Source organism: Prionailurus bengalensis, chromosome B4 (genome assembly GCF_016509475.1).
Source record: "Prionailurus bengalensis isolate Pbe53 chromosome B4, Fcat_Pben_1.1_paternal_pri, whole genome shotgun sequence".
In the NCBI taxonomy this organism is placed as follows: Eukaryota; Metazoa; Chordata; class Mammalia; order Carnivora; family Felidae; genus Prionailurus; species Prionailurus bengalensis.
In genome coordinates, this window is record NC_057358.1 from 82,930,837 (window position 1) to 82,953,792 (window position 22,956).

A 22,956-nucleotide genomic window follows, 5' to 3' on the forward strand; every position below is an offset into this window, starting at 1 on the left:
TGCAGAAGCCAGAATTATTGTAAAAGTCTGATACATCAATCAGATACCTATGATGTAGTAGTGCATATTAATTTGATATGTAAGAAACATGATTGGGGCACCTGGGTGGCTCAGTCGGTTAAGCGTCCGACTTCAGCTCAGGTCATGATCTCACGGTTCGTGAGTTCAAGCCCCGCGTCGGGCTCTGTGCTGACAGCTCAGAACCTGGAGCCTGTTTCAGATTCTGTGTCTCCCTCTCTCTCTCTGACCCTCCACCGTTCATGCTCTGTCTCTCTCTGTCTCAAAAATAAATAAACGTTAAAAATAATAATAAAAGAAAATAAAAGAAAAGAAACATGATCTGTCTTAATACAGAAAAAGCAACTCCTTGGGTTACTATGTTTTTAAAAAGGGCAGAAGAGGGGCGCCTGGGTGGCGCAGTCGGTTAAGCGTCCGACTTCAGCCAGGTCACGATCTCGCGGTCCGTGAGTTCGAGCCCCGCGTCGGGCTCTGGGCTGATGGCTCAGAGCCTGGAGCCTGTTTCCGATTCTGTGTCTCCCTCTCTCTCTGCCCCTCCCCCGTTCATGCTCTGTCTCTCTCTGTCCCAAAAATAAATAAACGTTGAAAAAAAAAAAATTAAAAAAAAAAAAGGGCAGAAGAATTCAGGCAGAAAAATCTATTTATTTATTTATTTATATTTTTAATAATGTTTTTTAAAGTTTATTTATTTCCAGAGGGAGAGAGAACACAGGCGCACACGTGAATGGGGAAGGGGCAGAGAGAGAGGGAGACAGAGAATCCCAAGCAGGCTCCGAGCTGGAACCCATGAACCACCAGGTGCAAGGTAGAAAGATTTCTTTATCAAGCTCCCAAGATGAGGCAATAAACAAATCTAGATGACATTTTAAATAACCTCTTTTTAAAAAGAATCAGAAGTAAAACTTTTTAAAGAATTAAAAACATATATGACCATATGACCACTGCCCAAGGTTTGGAAAAATCATGTTTTTAAATATGCTAGATAACGCAAATTAGACACCATTAGGTGTTCTAAGCATGAACTGTATTTATGACATGATAGCTAGAAGATTTTCCAGGCTAAATACCCTAATTGTCCCTACCTTTATCAATTTTAACTGAAATTAAAAAAAATAAAATAAAAGCAATCTGTATTTTGTTGATATAAGAGGAAAAAGTTTTTAGGATTGATCTGCTTCCCATCTTCACTCTAAAATAAGCAGCAGACCTAAACCTGCTGTGTGTCAAAGAAACTGGTCTTACAGAGAAAAGACCTCAGGATCCCCCAGGATTTCCCTACATTTAAAAAGGGCCACTCCTCAATAATGAGGGATCTGAAAAATAAGCATCATGAGATTAGTGATCCTTCTGAAATGAAAGGAGGAAAGTTCATTCCCTAATCTTCTAGGTTAGGTTAGGTTCCTTCCAAAGCTTACATCACAGAGCAAAGAGGACATGCAGTAATTCATTTCGGAAGTCCTAGAAATGCTATTCCTGGAGAGCCAATCTCATTGGATCCCCACTTCTTTCCTCCCCCAGTTTTATGCATAGCCCCACCCCCCCATGATGTGTGTGTGACATATACACACCTTCTCTCCTATGTGCACCAAAGGATATCCTTCCACTCAATGATAGGCCACAGTTCATTTTTCCAATTTCTATTTGAATCTGTGAGGAAACTAGTGACCTTCTCCTCTCGGCTACTCTGGGAGAGCACAGCATTTCCGGTCTCATAAATTACATACTAATAAGAATAAATGGATGGCTCACAGAAATCAGATAAGTAAAAGGAATGGGAAGTTATCTAGTGCCTGAGGTCTGTTTCCCCACTAGCCTCCACTGAAGGGTCATCAGGACCACAATCGCTTCATTTACAGGAAGATTCCTAGAAATATAAAATACTCTTTGTGCTGTGCAGTGAAAACAGCACAACATAGTGGGCTCTACATTCAAATCCCAACTCTACTACTATTAGCTGTGTGACCCTGGGCAAGTTACTTAATGTTGCTGAGCCTTAGTTTCAGGATTACTAAAAATTTTAGTACTCACCTCCATGGCTTGTGAGGATAAAAAGATAACCAGCCCCAAAGATCAAAATATAAATATAATTTGAAACCATTACCAGTACTATAAAACTAGGGGTAATCCTTCCAGTCAGACTTCTTTACCCTTGACTCTTGATTTCAGATGTCACTTACCTATGGGATCGTACTATGGGAATGCAAAAATGTGGACAGCAATAAAGCCAGGGTTATTTCATTTCAACCTTCCTACCCAAGATGCTTTTCACAATAATGCCTGAAGGTAAATTATGCCCTCCCATCTATACTCTCCCTCCTACTAAGGAGAACAGGTAAAGCAAAGGAGAGTGTCTCCCTTTGAACTAATAGGATTTTGGCCAAATGAAAAAAGAAATCAGCACCCAACCCCCAGAATAGCAGACAGCTCTCATGACCAGGAAGTACAATCAGGCCAGCACCCAGCCCAGTCCCAGGAGTATGTAAATGGATCTCTTAAGAGACTCTATGCTTCATTTTTAAGAATTAAGGGACATTGCTCCTTATGCTTGAAGCAGTAAAGCCCTTGCCACACGGCCAAATAAGGCTCCTTTTCAACTGTTTTCCTCAGTCCCAATTGAAAAGCTACTTACCCTGTGGATCTGTGACATGATTTTAACACAAAAAGGCTGACAATGCACAAAGTGTTGAAATACAGATTATAGATTTCAACACTGTTGCAGGTGCCCTGACCAATTCTAACACCCAGACTTCTGAGGCTACCCCCAGAAAGACAACACACATTAACCATCCAGCCTGACACTTTGGCAGTAGCTGCAGCTTTTTGGTTCATTCTTCCTATATAGTATACCAAAGTTCCACAGAGAGGTTCCTAAATTGGGGGGGGGGGGGGGGGGGGGGGGAGGGGGCAGTCAGGGGAGTAGGGAGGGTAGGAGGGAAGAGGTAGGAAGAGATTTCAAATGTTTTCTTTTTATTAAACAGGAAATGCAAATTTTACTGTATAGTAAATAAATCATACCGCTATCTTTTGGCTCCATAATTGTGAATGCTACAAAGGATATTTGTCAACTCTACTCATCTTTGGATTCACCTACCATACCCTAATAAGTGGTTCCTAACCAGGGGTGATTTTGCCTCTGGAGACATTTAGAATTGTTGTTGAAAAGTATATACTACTGGCATCTAGTAAGCAGAAGCCAGAGATGTTTCTAATGATCCTGCAATACACAAGACAGCCCACCACACAACAAAGAATCTTCTGGTTCAAGAGATAATTTGTGCCAAGGGTGAAAAATCTTGCTCTAATACAAAAACTGCCCCATTCCCCAATTCCTGTCCCACACCCTGAGGGATTACTTTTATATCTAAAAATCCCTTCCCTGGCTAAATTGTTTTCCTCCACTAATTCAGAGTGCAAAGTGCCAACCCATGCCTTCTTCTCTAGTAAAGGACAGCCCATTCTGACAGCCCTGGTAACAATCTTCCCTTGGAACTCTGACTCAGACTACAGCATGTACAGACTGAGGCTCATTCTCTCAAAATGTGGTTTCTTTAACCCCTTTCATAGTCAGGGCAGTGAGGCAGGAGAATGATGAAAGAAGACTATATATACTAAGGGGGGCTACTCAAAGACAATTGCTATGTCTAGGCTGCTCAGGAGAACACAAAGATGACTGTTCTCTGTCCTTATTTCTTCCAAACTATGTAGGTTTTACGGCATCAATCGGATATTATGTTTTACCATTGTATGTCCAGCACCTAATTTAGAGCTAAGTACATAAAAGAACCAAAAGAAATATTTGTTGAATGCACAGATTACACAAATGAATGAATAAATCTATCTTTTCTGCCACTGCCAGCTTACTCATCTAATAAAGGCTGTAGTTTTTGTTCAGAGAACCCAAAAATTAATTCTTCACAGAGGTAACAATTTCTAGAAGAGAGGTCCCATACTTTGACATATTTTACACAGCTATCCCCTACAGAAAATAAGGCCTGGAAACAGGAAAGTATTGAGAATGTACAGAGGCAATAAATTTGAGCTCTAAATTAGTAAAATGTTTTGCTTGATTTAACTGAACACTCAAGTTACATAGTAGGTTTTAAAATATTTGTTGACTCAGGACACCTGGGTGGCTCAGTCAGTTAAGTGTCCGACTTTGGCTCAGGTCATGATCTCATGGTTCATGGGTTCGAGCCCCGTGTTGGGCTCTATGCTAACGGCACAGAGCCTTGAGCCTGCTTCATACTCTGTGTCTCCCTCTCTCTGCCCCTCCCCTGCTCACATTCTCTCTCAAAAATAAATAAACATTAAAATATTTGTTGACTGAATAAAGGAACAATATAATGATCTGGATAGGTTTTCTGCCACAGTTCTCTCTGGTCACTTCACTGTCAGAAGAATGGAAGTGTGTCTGAAATTGCAGGACAGTAAAAGTCACATTCCAGAGGTTGTAACAAGGTTATTTCCCTCTTTCAGCCCTAAGCGTTTCTCAGAATTTCAGCTCTAACAGTTAAGGACTTGGCCTTTTCCTTCAAGAAGACATCCCCTTCCCAAAAAAACCTGAGCTGAGCAGGCAGGTTAAGGATCCTGTTTAGTGGGATAGGTCATGAAGAATCTAATCTCAGGAGACCAAAAGTAGTGAGACCACCTTTCTCTTAAGTACCTTCATGTTTTAGTTTTTTGATGAATTTTTTGGTAAAGTTGGATTATCCTTTTAGTCCATAAAATGCCCTCTTAATTATTCTCGATAACTAGGAAATGGACAAAGCACTGAGTAACACAGTAACACAATGCTACTTTTACTGCCAGGACCCAATCTAAGAACCATCTGTGGAGTTCTTCAAAGACAGGTTTTCTGTTTTGCAGAATTTCATAATTTCAAAATTATTCAGACTGACAAGCTGGTAAAAAAAAATAAATAAAGTCCTTCTGGGGGCACCTGGCTAGCTCAGTCAATAGAGCATGCAACTCTTGATCTCCAAGTCCTGAATTTGAGCCCCATGTTGAGCACAGAGATTAAAGAGCGCCTTCTGAGCGCCTGGGTGGTTCAGTCAGTTAAGTGTCCGACTTCGGCTCAGGTCATGATCTCCAGATTCGTGGCTTCGAGCCCCATGTTGGGCTCTGTGCTGACAACCCAGGCCTGGAGGCTGCTTCAGATTCTGTGTCTCCCTCTCTCTCTGCCCCCTCCCATGCTCGTGTATGTGCGTTCTCTCTCTCGCTCTCAAAAATAAATAAATACATACATACAGAAGTAGTCCTTCTGACCCATGTGCAACAATGCTGATTAAGTATTATCTTGGCCTATGGGGTATATGAAGACATCCATATCCCAAGAAAAAATTAGGAAGATTATTTGCCCCAGGAAATACCTAAGTTTTATACTTCATTCTAAGACATAAAAACTTCAGCATTATTGCCTTACTGTACATATCAGATACAAGGTCAAACATCATACTAGTTATTGGACTAACTCCTATGCTATTTTAACAGTGAAGAGAATATTATAATATAGCAGGGGTGCCTGGGTGGCTTAGTCTGTTAAGCGTCCAACTTCAGCTCAGGTCATGATCTCATGGTCTGTGGGTTCCAGCACCCCATCGAACTCTCTTCTGTGAGCACACAGCCTGCTTCAGATCCTCTGTTCCCCCCCACCCCTCCCCCACTTGTTTTCTAAATAAATAAAGCTTAAAAAAAAAAAAAAAAGAATATAACATAGCAAACCTCTTCAAAGGTAATAAGAAAGGTCAACAGCAGCAAGACACAGTAACCGTAACAAGCTTTGCTTCTCTCTTGGCAACACCTGATTCCAGAACCACCAAGAGGGCAAGATGAGCCTTTCCACACATTCTAGATTTCTGACTGGCTTTGATGTCAGCGCACACAGTTCTCTCTATTCCTCAAATTTCCTTTAGGAAGGAAATACAGACAAGAAGCAGTCAATATTAAGAAATCCACCGCTCTGATAGAAAAATGCATCCATTTTACAAGAAGGACAGGGAGGGGCACCTGGGTGGCTCAGTCAGTTAAGCATCCGACTTCAGCTCAGGTCATGATCTCTCGGTCCGTGAGTTCGAGCCCCGTGTGGGGCTCTGTGCTGACAGCTCGGAGCCTGGAGCCTGTTTCAGATTCTGTGTCTCCCTCTCTCTCTGACCCTCCCCTGTTCATGCTCTGTCTCTCTCTGTATCAAAAATAAATAAATGTTTAAAAAAAATTTTTTAAGAAGGACATGGAAAGGTCTGCTTCAGTCAGCTGATTAATCATGTAGCAAATGAATTAAAATCTACTGTTTCCTTTAAAGAGTCCATTGAAAAAAAGGTGGTCTTTTCCCTTCCTTCACTTTTTTAACCCCCAACAGGGAAAATCAATTTACTACTATTCTGTCAGGTCCCAACTTGGGTAAAAAAAAAGGTTGAAGAAAGGGGAACTTAAAATCAGCATCAAATCCACCCTATCAAAACCAACTCAAAAGAACCAACGAGTCAAAGAGAGGGGCAAGAAAAAGGACAATGACACCGGACTTGTTATTATTTCCATAATATCAACCCCAAAATCTCCACTGAACACAGCAATGATACTATCTTAACAGTGATGCTGCTGCTGTCACATAACCATATATCCATTCCTATCCTGGACCGCTAACAGTTCAGGTGGGATGTTTGTGACTGGAAAATACTGAAAAGATTCTTTAAAAAAATTTTTTTTAATGCTTATTTATTTTTGAGAGAGAGAGACTGAATGTGAGTGGGGGAGGGGCAGAGAGAGAGAGGGAGACAGAATTGAAACAGGCAGGTTCTGAGCTGTGAGCACAGAGCCCAACGTGGGGCTTGAACTCAGGAACAGAAAGATCATGACCCAGGCCGAAGACTGACGCTCAACCGAGCCACCCAGGCACCCCTGAAAAAATTATTTAAATGCCAGTCTTAAACAGTTTTTAGGATAGTCCAAACGATCTTAAAATCTCACCTCTCAAAATGTAAAATCCTGTCACCAACTCCTCTCAAACCAAACCCAGCGTCTAACAAAGTGCCTCAGGACATAGTACACACAGTCCATCACTATATGCTATAGTTGAAATCTTCTGCAGTTATCTGGGGGGAGAAAGAGAAAACCTGGACACATGATTTTGTGCAGAACAAAGGAGAAGCTTACCACTCTCTAAGAAGTGAGAAGATAGAAGGTGTCTTTTATGTACTAAAGAGTAAGTCATATGACAGCTAACTCTCCTTATTAGTTGGTTCTGCTTATTAAAAGGTAAACCCTCCAGTACCCTACGTCAACTAACAGGCTTCCCATAGGGACTTAGGCTAGAATCACCCGTGAGAAACAAGTCCACCACCTGCACTCTGCAAATCAGTCCCTATCCCAACACATAATAAATTCCATGCTCAGAGTCTACCCTTTGTCACCTCACAAGCTCACTTGACAAGGTGCTCTGCAATACAGAAAGTTATACTTAAAAATATATTAAGCAGGACCCTAAAAAGCCACTCTCATGCCACAAAAGATTCCAAATCTTCCTGGCAGCTTTCCATGCTGAGAGAATTTGCATCACTTGTATTGAAAGTGCAGCAGGGCTGGTGGATGACTAAGTTTGCTTCTCGATGACCTCTAGCTCAAGGAAAAAAAAGAATCCAGACAGGGAGGGAGAGATGCTCTGGAGGGGGGTGTGGGGGTACGAATGGGGATTCTGTGAGTCAACTGCAGTGACTACACTTCCAGTTGACAAATTAAGTTTACAAAAAAAAAAAAAAAGAAAGAAAGAAAAAGTCGAACGAAAGGACTCTAAGACCACATTGTTGGCAGGATCCAAGCTTGCCCAGAAGGCCTCAGAAAATGAAACCAAATCTGATTAAAATGGACATTTCAAAACAACGAGACGCAGCAGCAAACGCACAGCTGCCATTTCCCGGCCACTTCCTGCGGGAGGCTTGGGGGAGGGGCTGTTTGTGTACAGATGGAGGTGGAAGCCACCCCCCTCATCTCCCCCCCGCACCCCCCCAAGGACGCACATCTCGCACTCCAATAAATCCTACAAAGGATGTCTGCTATAGGCATTGCCTTTCCTCTGAAAATTGGGAACATTAGGAAAGAAAGGGATGATACAGGGTCATCTTTTCTGTCACGGAAATGGGGATCCCCTTAGTGAGGGATCCCCTTCTAAGGGGGATCCCTCTTTATTCTTCCCTTCAGCCCCTAAAAGCCGAGCTCAAATGCAGACGTCTCAGCATCAGCCCTGTGAACCCCCATCCCCGGAGGGGGAGACTCCCGGGACTCGAGGGCCCCAACCCAAGCCAAGCACAGCACCACTCCAGCAAGGCCCTCTCCTGCTCGCCACGCTCAAGAGAACCTGCGCCGCTCAGTGAGGGAGACACCCTGAGACCACTCGAACCCCTTTCCACCCTCCACTTGCCGCTGCCAAAACGCCCCAATCCCCACAGAGTGTTTAACCCGCCCAGGGAACCCCCTCACCCACCCTTCGCACTCGTGCAGTCCCCACCCCCACCCAAGGAGGTGGAGCCCCTCCCGGGGATTCCATCCGAGTCCCCCACAGGAGTCATCTCCACCAGCCAGGCGGCTTCTCCGCCTCCTCGTCGTCGCCGCGGCCGTCGCCGGGAGCCTCCATAGCTCCTCCCGCCCCCGCCCGGGTCTTCAGCAGCCCCAGCAGCCCCCTTCTCCTCCAAGCCCCTTGGGCAGAGAGACTCCCGCCCGGGGCTGGGTCCTAACTGGAAATAAGCCCAAGTCAGCTTCTCGCCCAAGGCGAGGCTCTAGGCAGCACTAGAGCCTCTCTTCCCTGAGGGAAGCCTAGGATAAAAGCAGGGCTCCCTCCCCTCAGGCCCCCAGACGTAGCCCAACAGACCTGAGGCGGCGGCGTCCAGCCTGGCTCGGGGCTTGTCTCTCCCCGGGGTACGGGCGGTTCACATGGCCGCGCTCCGGGCGCCAGGAGGGGAGGGGACCGCGGGGGAGGGGGTCTGGGGTCCGGGAGGGGGGAGGGGGACGCGGCTCAACCGCGGGGCCCAAGCGGAGCCAACATGGCCGGCGGGGGAGGAGTGAGCCGAAGCCGGAGGGGGGCGGGGAAGCTACGACCGGGAGAGAGCCGCCCTCCTCGGCCTCCACCACCGGGTCCTAGTGCCGGTCATCCTAGCTCCCAGACCTGGATCTGGGTCCTAGCGCCGCGGTGTCTCCCCTAGCCTGCGAGCAGCTCCCTCTGCACCAAGTCTCCTTGTGGTCCTGTTTCACAATGAGCAAACAGAAAGGCGTGCCAAGGTCCCAAAGATTAACCTAAAAGACTAGATCAAAATTTTAGGACCAAGGCATATCCAGTCCCTTAACAGGGGTGGGGATGGAAGACATCATTTCAGTGGCAGTTATTTCCCAGGCTGTGTAGCGGAAAAGATGAAGTGTAGAAGCTGAAGTCAGGGAAGTTCAGTCCTGATAAAGGGGTGGAGAAAGGAAAGAGCCGGCAGCATCTGCTGACCACTCACCTCTGTCCCGTGGGGGCAGCCTGGTCCTGCCTGGATCACCACTTTCCCAGCGACATCTGCAGGGCTCTAGGGGTCAGGAAGATGCCTGTGCGTAGGAAAATGAAGCATTGGCTCTGGAACCAGACAAGGAAGACCTGAGTCTAGCCAAGACCTGAGTCTAGCCTAAACCTGGTCAGAGGGGCAGGGGGATTACCCGGAAAATTGACACAGCAATTAAGATGCCCCAAATGCCCACCTATTCTATAATCCCAGTACTTTTTTTTTTTTTTTTTTTTTTTTTTACAGGATTAGAGGACTGTATGAAACTCAAGAACAGGAAAGAAAAAAATAGAGGACTAGGGTTTGGTTCTCATCTACAATGTCTAATGCAGGGCCCCAGGATGGAGAACAGTGTCACATAAGGTTAGAATTTACAGATTTTCTAGCTCAATCTGCTCTTGTTTGGCAGATGAATTAAGGCCTGGAGAGGTTAACTGACTTGTTCAAGGTCAAAGAGTGGATAAATTGTGACCAGAAACCAGGTTTCCTTTCCTTGTAACTCAACAGACTTTGCAGGCTTCAAGATAATTCCTATTCAGTGCAATGCAATGCAGTTATACAAACAATTGCAAAACTCAGGCTGAATATTCTGGAAGAGGAACGGAGTGTGAATAATGAAACTCTGGCAGTTTTGAGAGGTCAACAAATACCTTTTCTTCTGTGGGTCTGCGAGGAAGAAAATCTGAAAACTGGGTGGGGGCAAGGCAGGGCCAAATACATCAGTCTAGACTGGATTTCCTTACTTCACAGAGGAGTGGACTCTTCCTCAGTTTTGGGAACAGACACTACTCTGCACTACAGACAGCTCAGAGGCTAATAAAAAAGCGAACTTCAGCAGAGTCTTAAAGTGTGTGGGCCAGAGTGAGGAGGTTTAAGAGGGTTAAAAGGGTTTCTCTCCCTCTCCAGAGAAAAGCAGATTACCAGGGGGAAGGAGCAGACAGGTAGAAATCAAAACCCTTCTCTCCTCCCTGACTAAATAATAGATTTATAGGTCACCGTTAAGAAAAAAATAAGGACCCCAATAGCCTGCTGACCTTAAGTATCTGAATTAAATAGGAGCCACACTCAGGGGACAGAGGTCCTTCCTTCTGGAGAAAGCAGGGATCCAGCAAACTTCTGCTAAGGAATGCCCCACCTTCCCCAAAATAAAAAAGTAAAAAAATAAAGGCAGATGAAAAAGAGAGCTAGGGCTTGTAAATGGTTTCCTAAAGGGCAGCTAGATACCTTTTTCTCTTCCCTTTTCCAGGACAGATGAGGGAGAATCTTCCTACCTCCCGCCCCCAATCATAGAGCTGGCCAGTCAGAGTCGGGAGGCAGGGGAGGAGACTGCTCCAGTCAGACGGGTGTAGCCACGCCTCTTCCCCCACCACCACACACCCACACACACCCACCCGCTGGCTCCACTATGCTCCGGAAGAGCCGGTTACTCCTGTGCCCCACTGACTGCCCCCACCCCTTCCGAGCCCCAGGCCTAGTCTCCAGGGCAACCCCTAGGACTATCCCAGCCAGGAGCGGTAGGAAAGAGGGGTGTTTGGATAGAAAGGCCACCTGGGATTAGAAAAGAAAGTGAGGCAGGATCCACTCTTCCCATCTGGTGCAGAAGGACTTCAATTACCTTCCTCCCTGAATGAAACCCCTCCTCATCCCATCTAAGCAGAGATCTTCCTTACTCTTTGAGGAAGGGTGAGGGTGGGGTGTCAATATGCCCAACAGCTGTGTATTTACTTCTAGTCAGAAGCCACCCCAGGCAGCAGCTGTGCTTCTCCCCACCATTCAGACAACAGAGGGCAGACTGACCCCATATGTCCCCAAACATTCCTCAGTCCCATCAGATGTGGCCAATCACCCACCCCATCTCCCTTTAGGAAGCTACTAGAAAGGGGAAGGGGCAAATGGTCATCTTTTCAGCAACCTGTGAGAAGGATATCTAGGGAATACTCTGAACCTCTCTCAAGCCACGCCAGTGGACGGGTAATGAAGAAAATGAGAAGGGAAAAATTAGCACCTGCTCCCCCTTTCTCACCCTCCCTGTGATCCTGCTGCACCACCCTGACTCTGGGGTCAGCTGCCACAGTGCCTGGCTCCACTCTGGAGCCAGATGGCTGGGGCTGGGAGGAGGAAGAAAAAGAAAGGAAGAAAGAAGGGAGTTTGTTTGCATCCCTCTACCCACCTCTCTTTCTCTCCCCCTCCAGATATCCCTGGAATTCAAGCCCAACAACACTGCTGACCATCCTTTCCTCCCCCCAGCTACCTCCCAGCCAATGGAACAGGACTCAAAGTCTGAAGCAAATCCAGACACCCTGTCCCCTCATCCTGGAGTGGGGAACAGTGGGGGAAGGGTGAAAGCACAAGAAGGGGCAGAGCTAGGGGCACTGCTGGACTTGGAGCGGGGGAATTCCCCAATAGAGGTGACGTAATTATTAAAGATTTCCCTTGCCCTCCCTGGTTGAATAGTTTATAGTGTTAATATGGTCTAGTAGAGAGAAAGCCCCCAACCCAATAACCATTCCAACTTGCTCCCCTCCCTCTTCAGGTTAGTGCAAAACAGTCTCCTCCCCCTCTATATTTTGGGGAGGCTAGATTCTCTTATAACCCATCAAAAGGACCATAAGCCCTCCTCCTCTTCTCTGCAAGTTGGTATGTACGCCCTCAGATTCACCCACATACCTGTTTGGAACTCCCCAATGAGCTTCTCCATGGTGGTCTTAGAAGAGGATGGAGAAAGTCTGAACTTCCTTAGGGTGGGGGACTTTTGCACCTGAGCAGAGAAAGCTAACCTTCCCACGCCTCTCCCAACACCTTTAGAGGCTCAGTTCCAGCCCCTCACCCACTATCTTCCAACAGCCCCTTAAGCCCATAATCAGAAGATTCTGGGTGTGCCCTCTCTGCCACCCCCTCTCCCCCCATTCCCTGACTCTGGAGGAGCGTTCCTAAGCTGGATCAGCCCACCCCAGGTTCAAGAAGGCCTTTCCCACCTAGACTGGTTGGCGGGTGCTGAGGTCGGACCCCCAAACTCCAGGAGGGGTGGGGTGGGGTGAGAGCTACAGAGAAGCTTTAGATGGGGCTTAGTTGAACTTGAAGGTCTAAGTGGAGCAGGGCCCGAAAGTGCCTATAGCCTAGGCTAACCCTCCAACCTTCACTTACTACGAGGAAGAGGAATTGGGGTGGCAGTTATTCCCCCTCCCATTGGAGGTTAGGATGGCGTGGGAAAGCTCTGGATCCAGAGGGGAGGAGGCGAAACCCAGACCGCGGGAGATTTTTCTGGCGAGGAAGGCGCGGGGGAGGGGGGAGATCCTGGGTGTAGAACAGGACGGGTACCCGGGAGAGGTTGGCCGAGAAGCGTGAGGCGGCTTCGGATTCCGGTCGCAGAGGACAGGGGAGAAATAGGCGAGTAGATAGTGCGGGGGAGAGAGGAAGGGCAGCTCCCGCAGGGGGAGGGTCAGATCCTGAGTCCCGGGCAGCGGGGATCCCCGGGGCAGGGGACCGCAGGAGCGGCCTGCCCGGGGACTCTGGTATCGGATGGGGTTGCCGGGCCTCACCTGGAGCAGGGCCGGGCCGCGGGCGGCGGCGGCGGCGCAGGTGGCCCGAGCCGGGTGGCGGCGGCGGCGCCTCCTCCCCCAGCCCTGGGCCGCCGGCGGTGTGTGGGGGTTGGGGGGGGTAGCACTTAAAGGGGCAGGAACTACTGGGGTAAGGACAAGCGCTTGGGTAAGGCAGTCGCGAAGAATCCGCTGGGGGAGGGGGAAGCGGGTGGCGTCTCCTAGGGGCCAGAACCAGGAAGGATCCCAGATGGAGGAAGAGAAGAGATCCCAGGAAGAACAGACAAACTTCTATGGTGAAGTGGGGGATGGTGGTGGGTCCAAACTGGAGGACTTGGGAGAGCTCCGCCCGCGCTCTCGGGACTCCGGCAAAGATCTCACAAAGGAGGGCCGGGAAGGCAGTGAGAGTCCCAAGGACGCCAAGGAGGAGTGGGGGTGCGGGAGAAGGAAGGCCGAGGCTGCTGGGGGTAACACACAGAGGCCCTGCTAGGTGAACAGGTTCTCTGTGTTTCAGCTCCACAGGGCCCGATTTCCTACAGCTGTGGAAAGGCATAGTCTCCTTCCCCCAGCACTGCCCACGTTTAAAAGCTTCTGGAATCAGGAAGCCACGAGGGCAAGGACCTCCTAGGCCTTTCAACCTCAATCCTGCCTTTCAACTCTCTCACTCAGTGTTAGTGACTGGAGCTTAGGGGGCCGCCACTAGCAGCCCTAGTGGGACTGCCGTGGGACCGTGAGAATCGGCTTTATTTCAGTTTTCCCCCAACCACCACCACCCTTGCAGCAACCTCTGGGGCAACAGGAAGCAGCTGCTCAGTGCAGCCCCCACCTGGTGGTGGGTCGCCGTGGGGGAGGAGAGAAGTCAGGGACTTAAAAGGCCTGGGAGAAAATAAGGGGAAGAGAGGCACCTTAAAAATTCTCCAACGCAACCAAAAGTGAGCTTTACTTTGCGGTGGGGGGGAGGCCAGCAGTGAATACTGTAAAATATTACTTGAATCTTCAGCAGCTTAAATGGGGAGGAGCAAGGGGCTGTGTGGGGGTGTGGGGGAGACAGTGAGGTGGGGAGAGCCCCGACCTGAGGTGCACAGTCTCAGGCTCTTCCTGGGAACCGAGCTTGCCAATGTTCATGATCCCTTGGTCGGCAGCCTCACTATCTGAGCCCTAGTGCCCCAATCGTCCCGTTTCCCCTCCTTCACCCCCCAAAAGAGCAAAGGTTAGGCCCCACCCCTGCTGAGTCAGCCAGGGAGGGAGGTAGGCATCCTTCAGGCCTTCCCCCAGGCTGGTCCTCATACTTACCCATGTCCAGCTGGCAGGGCTCCAAGGCTGGGACCACCCAGCTCCTCACTGTCCTTGGTTCCCCCTTCACGTGAAGGCTGGTGTTAGATCCTCCTAAACTGTGAGCTGGGAACTAGCACGAATCAAAAAGCCAATGTATGCTTCCTGCGAACCACAGCCTGAACTGCTGTAGGGTGATGTCCCTGTGTGACAGACTGGGGTGGGGAGGGAGGAGGGAAGGGCGGGGCTTTCTCTGGGTGGAGAGGGAGGAGGAGGCGAGGACAGGGCAGAACCAGGAGAAATATGGAGGAAGGTTAGATCTGTGTTGACACTCCAGAGGCGTGGTAGAAGAGAGTGGTAAAGGGGGAAGGAAATAAATAGTTGCAGCTAGTGAGAGGGAGAAGGTTCTCGATGAATGCTGAGGCACGTAAACGTGTGGGGGAGGGGATGGAGGGATACAAACGACCTTAAGGATCACATTTACCAGGTCTGCATCTGGGTAACATGGAAAAACAAAGCTGAAAGAGCTGACCCATATCCTGGGGCCTTTCTGCACCAGTTTCTTACCCATTGGAGTCAGAACCTGGAGAAAATGCCCCCACCCCTATAACTCAGCATTTCCCCAAATCCAGGCTTTTCTGGGAGCAAACGACCAGGCACAGTCGGCTCAGGGGCTCCACCTTCTGTCCAGATCATGACACAAGAGAGACTAGTGCCAAGGACGTCATAGGCAGATGGGAGGAAACTTACAGGCCTCTACTCCACCCCTGGCACCTTTCCCAAGGCCCCTCCTCAACCTTCAGCCCCCAGGGGCCTCTGAATTGGGATCTCAGTTTGTCCCCGCCCTGCTTCGACCCAACTTGAATGCCTCAGGGGTGGAGCCTATAGACGCAGGCTCCTCCTCAGGACAAAAGCCCCAGCTGGTTTGTAAACAGTCATTAGCAAAGAACCACATCCCAGCAAATGGCCTTTATGGATTTCAAAATGGTGAGATCAGAGTTCTTGCAGCCTCCAGTCCTACCACCAGAGGGCAGTAGGAGATGGGCCCTGGCTCAGAAAAGAACACTTAGGGGGCACCAACTCTGACCTTGCACTTGTTTCACTGTGAAACGATACTTTTGAGTACTCCTAACCCTCCACTTTTAGTGGCTAAAATGAAGGGTAGTTTATCTAATTCCATTATGTATTTCAGAAGCCCAACCCCACCCCCACAAACTCTGGAAATTGGCATTCCTTTTAAGATTCAATCTCCCTAACTTTCCTAAAGGATCTCAGCAGAGCTCAGGATTAGGCCTCATAGTTATTTTACACCATGCACTGCCTGAAACAATCATACAACTGTATGTTTGCCCAAAATATAAATCAGCAGGCAGTAGTCAGGAACTTTCTGAAAAAAGGAGGATGGGAGGAGGGGAAGGAGCAAAGCCAAAAAAAAAAAAAAAAAAAAAAGCCTAGGTAAAAGAAGGGGGCCCTTTTGACTCAATCTTTGCATATTTGTTATTAATCCTTCAGAACACTCATTTCCTAAAAACTGGATTCATTCATTAACCCCTGCTTTGTCTTAGAATAGTCCCCTCCAGACCCATTTTTCCACAATATACTCTTCTAAAAATAAAAAATACGTGCTTTTTAACCAGCAGGAATAAACTACATAGAATATTCAAGAAGCAAATAATTTGCTTTGACAAATAACAAAAAGGCCAAAGCTGAGGCCCTACTATTGAGATCACATCATCTACAGGGAACCCCTCAGAAGACCCACAGCTGTCCATCAAGACAATGGCTTTTCATTTTTGATGACCCCATTTCAAACATATGTGGTCTACTTTGTGCTGTTTCTTACAGCCACTCTAATGTTCAGTGTTGGTTATGTTGTCAGGACCAAGAAAAACAGACCAATTCTGACAGGTGTATATTTTATTGGAAACCTTAAATACTCTTCAGACAGAACACAATGTCTTCAATCAAGGCTCTGATTGTGGCCTAAGGAGCAAACAGATTTTTGGATTAGGGGCAAGGAAAAGTACAGCACAGAGGACAAGCGCTTAGTTTGCCAAAAGGATTTCCTCACGAATGCTCTTCAGCCAGCTTATCAGCTTTTGCCACAGCTTCCTCAATGGGTCCCACCATATAGAAGGCCTGTTCTGGGAGATGGTCATATTCACCTGTATGGGAAAAAAATTCAATGGTGAGAAGTGGAAAGATAAACTTTTTGTGGTATATAAATACTTCCACCACTTGGGGCGACCAGTCAGAATATGATAAATTTGTGTCATCCAAGAAATCTTTTAACAAACTTCTGTCTTAAATCCAATTTACAGGACGATATAGTAGGGATTAAGAATAAATGGTCCTGGCCGCATAATCTGGGTTCAAATTCTTGCTTTCTACCTTGGCTGGATGGTATCAGAACCTGTTATTTTAAACCTTTCTGTGCTTCAATTTTCCTAATTTGTAAAAACAAGGATCTTTAATTCACTCAGAAGAGTAGCTAGGACTGAAAGCACTCAGTAAGTGTTGAGTATTGGATGACAACAATCAAGTGATACAAGTTTCACTCTCAGAAGTAGACTATTTCCAAAGAACACTGACAGACAATAGTTTTTAACTAAAAAAATTCTTTAGGCACAACATGCTTATACATTGCTTGATGATGGCTGGCATGGGAACATAGCACAGTGAACATTAAAGAGATTTCAGCTTCTCTGCTATTTTATATTCAGCTTTATACTGGCAGTCTCACCTGCCAAAATCTGCTGGAAACCTTTGATGGTCTCCTTCAGAGGTACCAGCTTCCCCATATGACCTGTGAAAACCTCAGCAACCTGGAATGGCTGAGACAAGAAACGCTGTATTTTCCGTGCACGGGACACAGTCAACTTGTCTTCCTCAGAAAGTTCATCCATACCCAGGATAGCAATGATGTCCTGGAGAGATTTGTAGTCCTGTGAGAAAACAGGAGGCCTGAATAAATATTCAGGTTCTTTTAAATTTGGACAAAAACCTCAGGGTTAATACCACCTTGTATTCACACTGAGCTTAGTACAAAGCATTTTAGCACATTACCTCACTTTGCAAGTGAAATAGTTAGTGGTGAAATTACACGCTTGGAAGCATGAGGGCCCTCAGCTAAGATCAGTGTCTTATTCTCCCCACTTCTAGTCTACTGCCATTAGGAAAAAATGGATTCTAAATCTAAGTACCTGGAAACCCAAGAGACCCTCATTAATACTCTTTAATAGAAACTGCAGGTCTCCTCTTTGCTCCAAAGCAAATCACACAAGTCACCAGGAAGGCTTTGGTCTTAATATAGTACCCATATACCCACTATATGAATTTCTAGTCACTGATCTCACCTGCAGTACTCACCTGTAGGATCTTTTGTACCCCACGGGCAACATCATAATGCTCATTTCCAACAATGTTGGGATCCATAATTCGAGAGGTGGAATCCAGAGGATCCACAGCTGGATAGATGCCCAACTCAGCAATAGCACGGGACAGCACAGTGGTAGCATCCAAATGGGCAAAGGTAGTGGCAGGGGCAGGGTCCGTCAAGTCATCAGCAGGCACATAGATAGCCTGGAGTGAGTCAAGAACCCATGAAGAGCAGCAGGAAGCCAAATAATTCTGTTTAAAAGCCACGCCGCCTTTCTGACCTCTCCTCATTATTTCATTACAACTTCTTAGCATTTAAGAGTCCACCCCCAAAAAGACTTCTTACCATCCCTAATACCTGCTAAGTGAACTTATAGATGATCTGGTCCCTCCAAGCTGTGATGAAAAATTTTCATTGTCATTCCTTTTGTTCTTCATCCTACATTTTAACCCTATTATAGTGATACTCACACTTTTAGTTAAAAACAAAAAACCTTGTACGATTGCAATGCCTCACTGAAAGTTACTAGAATTTAGACCCTTTAGATAATTTTACTGTTTATACCATCTACATATATATGTCTGAAAATGCATAGCGTAGCACATAAGTACAGTGCATAAATATACTGCATAATCAATGTCCAGTTTCCATGCATCTCCAGACTCCTCAGGCTAGAAACCACTACACTCTGTAATCTACATTCACATACATGCCTTTAACTACCTTAAAGGAGCATTTCTTAACTTTTTAGTCTCTAACATGAATCCATAGAATATTACACATTATTTCAGGGAGCTCATTAACCTTGTTAAAAACCTTGAGGGACACCTGGGTGGCTCAGTTGGCTAAGCGTCTGACTCGGGCTTAGGTCATGATCTCACGATCTGTGAGTTTGAGCCCTGCCATCTGTGCTGACAGCTCAGAGCCTGGAGCCTGCTTCAGATTCTGTGTTTCCCTTTCTCTCTGCCCCTCCCCCACTCGTGCTGTCTCTCTCTCAAAAATAAATAAACATTAAAAAAAATAAAAAACAAACCTCGAGAGAGAAGTAACTAGGTTTTATATTTCTCTGTATCTAACTTTACATAAATTAGACCTTCATCCATTTCATTTTTCTTACTTGCACAGAGGTAATAGATCCCTTCTTGGTGGTGGTGATTCTTTCCTGCATGGTACCCATGTCAGTGGCCAGGGTAGGCTGATAGCCCACCGCAGAAGGGATTCTACCCAATAGAGCAGACACCTATAGGAAAAAAAAAAAGAAAAGAAGGGGGAATGAGAACACAGGTTTTAGGTGTCTACATCTTTAGCCTCATCTGCATCATTCCATAAAAAGGTCAAATGAAACAGATCCTCCCAAATCTTCTTCTCTTACCTCAGAGCCAGCCTGGGTGAAACGAAAGATGTTATCGATAAAGAGCAGTACATCTTGACCCTCTTGGTCTCTGAAGTATTCAGCAACCGTCAGTCCAGTCAGAGCTACCCGGGCGCGAGCACCAGGTGGTTCATTCATTTGACCATACACTAGCGCTACCTGAAGTAATCATACACAATCAGAAAACCTGGGAGAGGAATATGGAAGCCATATGCCCAAGGTCCCCAAACCAGAGAAACTACCAAAAAACCCTCCTTCTCAGCAAGTGTCATTACGATTTGCAAATTTCTTTTCCCTTTTAGAGACGTGGTTCAAACACCACAAAGATTTCTTATGTTATTGAAGCAAAATTCCTGAAATAGGAAATAAGACTAAGTGAAGGCCACAAAATAGGGCTATTTGAGATATCTGAATTACCTCCAGCTTCCCAAAATTAACTTTCAAATGATGGGACTACTAAAAACAAAGTCTGAAAATGTAATCTGATATCAAAGAGAAAAGAAAATGTGTGCTAATGTATTAGATTGTTGGGGGGGAAAACACTGTCAAGAATTTCCTTTGTGGGTCGCCTGGGTTGGCTCAGTCGGGTTAAGTTTCTGACCTCAGCTCAGGTTATGATCTCACGGTCTGTGAGTTCGAGCCCTGCATCGGGCTCTGCTGACAGCTCAGAGCCTGGAGCCTGCTTCAGATTCTGTGTCTCCCTTTCTCTCTGCCCCTCCCCTGCTCACACTGTCTCTCTCTCTCTCAAAAATAAACACTACAAAAAAGTTTAAAAAAAAAAAAGTGTCCTAGGACACTAAAATGAAACTCTAACACAGGGTTTCAGCTAGCATTGCAGTCAACTAAAATGGTTTCCTGGCACAACTACTATGTGAACATAAATCAGCATACTCCTTACCTTGGAGGTAGCATCTTTTAAGTTGATAACACCAGACTCAATCATTTCATGGTATAAGTCATTGCCTTCACGGGTCCTCTCACCAACACCAGCAAACACAGAGTAACCACCATGGGCTTTGGCCACATTGTTGATTAACTCCATGATCAGTACAGTCTTGCCAACTCCAGCACCACCAAACAGCCCTGGAAGAGGTTGAAAAGAAGCAATATTTGAGTGCTGTGTTCCCAATTAAGCAAACTTCAAAAAACAAAAAAACCCTTTTTTCTCTTTTCCCTTCTCAGGAATGCATCTGGCTTCAGCAAACTCAGAAGAACGAAAGTCAGAAGCTACTCATCAGTGAGGGATAGATCTCACTACCCACTCATTACATGATAGGATTTTTTCTTTCCACGTTAGGTTTGGAAAATATGTACCACCAGTAACATACCAATTTTGCCACCCTTGGCATAGGGAGCCAGCAGATCCACAACCTTGATACCAGTAACCAGAATTTCCTGCTCAACACTCATCTCCATGAACTCAGGAGCCTCAGCATGAATAGCTGCAAATCTGTAAAGGTTGGAAAAGAGGAGCAGGGTCTATTCATCCTGTTGAAAGTTTCCTCCCAATTCTAACCCTTTACTCATAGTCTCACCTTTTTTTTTTTTAATTTTTTTTTTTTTAACGTTTATTTATTTTTGAGACAGAGACAGACAGAGCATGAATAGGGGAGGGTCAGAGAGAAGGAGACACAGAATCTGAAACAGGCTCCAGGCTCCGAGCTGTCAGCACAGAGCCTGATGTGGGGCTCAAACTCACGGACTGCGATATCATGACCTAAGCGGAAGTCAGCCGCTCAACCGACTGAGCCACCCAGGTGCCCCTCTCACTTCTTATATGACACTCCAGACAAGTTGTCATGTGGCACCTAGCCTAATGTTCTGCAATAAAGGGAATTCCATTATCTCACAAAGCAATGATCCCATTTCCTAACATTTAAAAAAATTTTATGTTTATTTATTTTTGAGAGCGAGCGAGCGAGAGAGAGCCAGCATGGAAGGGGCAAAGAAAGAGGGAGAGAATCCCAAGCAGGCTCGACACAGTCCTTGCAGAGCCCGACACAGAGCTCATTCCCATGAACCGTGAGATCATGATTTGAGGCTAGATCAGACCCTTAACTGACTGAGCCACCCAGGTCCCTGTCCCCATTTCCTAACCGTCATAAAGATTTTCTTTTTAATAAGCCCTAACCTAACGGCACTTCTTCATATATCATTAGGAAATACAAAGACTTGCTATTTCTGGAAACTCCACAACCTAAGCCATTGGTATTAAAAGTCACTTAAATAATCAATTTGAGTCCTAAGAATCAAGTTTTCTAAAATTAGAACTTCTACATTCTCAATTTTTCTCAGAAAAAACTACATTTGTGGTTTTAATAACAGTATCAGCATTTTAAGTATTCTCTGCAGGAAAATTTTGCTACACTAGGTGTTGCCTTAATGTGCAAAACTCCAAGAGGGGTGTCTGACTGGCTCAGTCTACTTGAGCATGTGGCTCTGGAGTTCAAGCCCCAGGTATGATGTAGAGCTTACTTAAAACAAAACAAAAACCCCAAAGCGACCTACAGAAAAAGCATTTCCTTTGCATGTAGATACAGGAGGAGGCATACTTACTGTTTGGTTTTGATGGGACCTCTCTCATCAATAGGTTCTCCAATGACATTCATGATTCTGCCCAAGGTCTCAGGACCAACAGGAATTTTGATTGGTGCACCAGAATCCAGGACTTTCTGGCCCCTAACCAAGCCTTCTGTACCATCCATGGCAATAGTCCTTACCGTGCTCTCACCTGTTAAAGGCATTGCAGGTTATACAGAAGGACAAGTTGGCTTCATATGATGAAGTTCAGCTGGCTGAAAGGCCTAAATCAACCAAGACTCCTTCTCAGTACCTAAATGTGGCTTCAGCATACTCAGAAGAACGAAAGTCATTTTGATAAAATCATCATAGAAGGAAGACTGATGTGGGGGATATTTGGACTAAACAAGCTCTTTACTATTTCTAACAAATTCTACTTACCCAAATGCTGAGCCACCTCCAAAACCAGTCTGGTGTCCCTGCCTTGCACTTCTAGGGCATTTAGGATGGGTGGTAGTCCCTCATCAAACTGGACATCCACCACAGCACCGATGACTGCCACGATGCGCCCGGTGGCAGCGCCTGCCTTCGGCGAAGGAGATGTTTGGGCGGCATAGTCTCTAGCTAACAAACAAAAACGATTGGAAGAAATCGGGGTCAGGGCTGTTAGTGGTAATCGGAAGCCCCGTCTTAACCCCCAAGAACTGGTAAATTCGGCCCATGACCGGCCTCGTCTCGCTTGCTAGTAAGACGAGTCCGGAGGGAAGGCCGCGCAACAACCGAGAATGCGTCTGCACAATTTTCCCATGCACAAAACCCCATGATTCGAGAGCTCAGTGCCCCCATTCACAGGAAGGTCAGTGCACCTGCCCGCACTTTTCCGTCACAGAGAACTCCTTTTCCAAAATGAGACGAATTAGGTCTAAGAAAGCTACCGTGGGCGTCCTATTCTGGTTCTCCCGCCATTAGAGGGCAGGTCGCTGGCCCTGACGTCCTTCTAACACCAGAGACAGCTTTTAGGCCCAAGTGAAAATCTGCCCCCGGCTCAAGGTCATGGGGCGGCAGAAAAAACCCTAGCTCCTAGAGGAAGGCACTTACCAGGCTGGAGCACCGCCGGGGTGGCCCGCAGTAAGACCTGGGCTTGGGGTAGCGGCGCTGAAGAGCTGAGTCCCCGCAAGGCCCCGGAGGCCGAGGTAGCGGCCACACGGCCCACGAAACCCAACATGGCGGAGCTCGGGTGGGGACTGAGCGCTGCCGCGGTTCGGGTCGCCAACTCCCCCGCCGTTGGGGACAGGCCTACTCTTCAGTAAGCAAGTCCATTGGATGAGTTTGCTGAAT

General features: G+C 46.7%; 2 protein-coding genes and 2 non-coding genes across 11 annotated transcripts in view; all 4 read right to left on the reverse strand.

The window, feature by feature from the left end:
• The window catches only part of BAZ2A (bromodomain adjacent to zinc finger domain 2A), a 35,162-nt gene extending 20,603 nt beyond the window's left edge, over positions 1–14,559 (reverse strand). For 3 of the 8 annotated variants that reach the window (XM_043564482.1, XM_043564476.1, XM_043564483.1), the window contains exon 1: positions 8,876–9,073. The gene's annotated coding sequence lies outside the window, so the exon portion shown is untranslated. Of the gene's footprint in view, positions 1–5,739; positions 5,860–6,981; positions 7,271–8,875; positions 9,074–9,500; positions 9,586–12,206; positions 12,226–13,078; positions 13,178–14,368 lie in introns of those variants that run through there. The other 5 variants (XM_043564475.1, XM_043564477.1, XM_043564479.1 and 2 more) reach the window with 5 other exon arrangements.
• Positions 14,560–16,246: 1,687 nt separating this feature from the next.
• Positions 16,247–22,956, reverse strand: ATP5F1B (ATP synthase F1 subunit beta). Its single transcript, XM_043564484.1, has 10 exons — positions 22,717–22,956; positions 22,060–22,242; positions 21,655–21,829; positions 20,427–20,548; positions 19,997–20,181; positions 19,099–19,257; positions 18,844–18,966; positions 17,717–17,929; positions 17,091–17,292; positions 16,247–16,512 (listed from the first exon to the last, which is right to left on the reverse strand). The coding sequence occupies exons 1-10, from the start codon at positions 22,841–22,843 to the stop codon at positions 16,415–16,417; spliced, it is 1,587 nt and encodes a 528-aa protein (XP_043420419.1). The 5' UTR covers positions 22,844–22,956; the 3' UTR covers positions 16,247–16,414.
• LOC122474164 lies at positions 20,272–20,341 on the reverse strand. Its single transcript, XR_006294845.1, has one exon. It is a non-coding gene; the product is annotated as a small nucleolar RNA SNORD59 (small nucleolar RNA).
• On the reverse strand, positions 21,920–21,994 carry LOC122474163. The gene has a single exon (XR_006294843.1). It is a non-coding gene; the product is annotated as a small nucleolar RNA SNORD59 (small nucleolar RNA).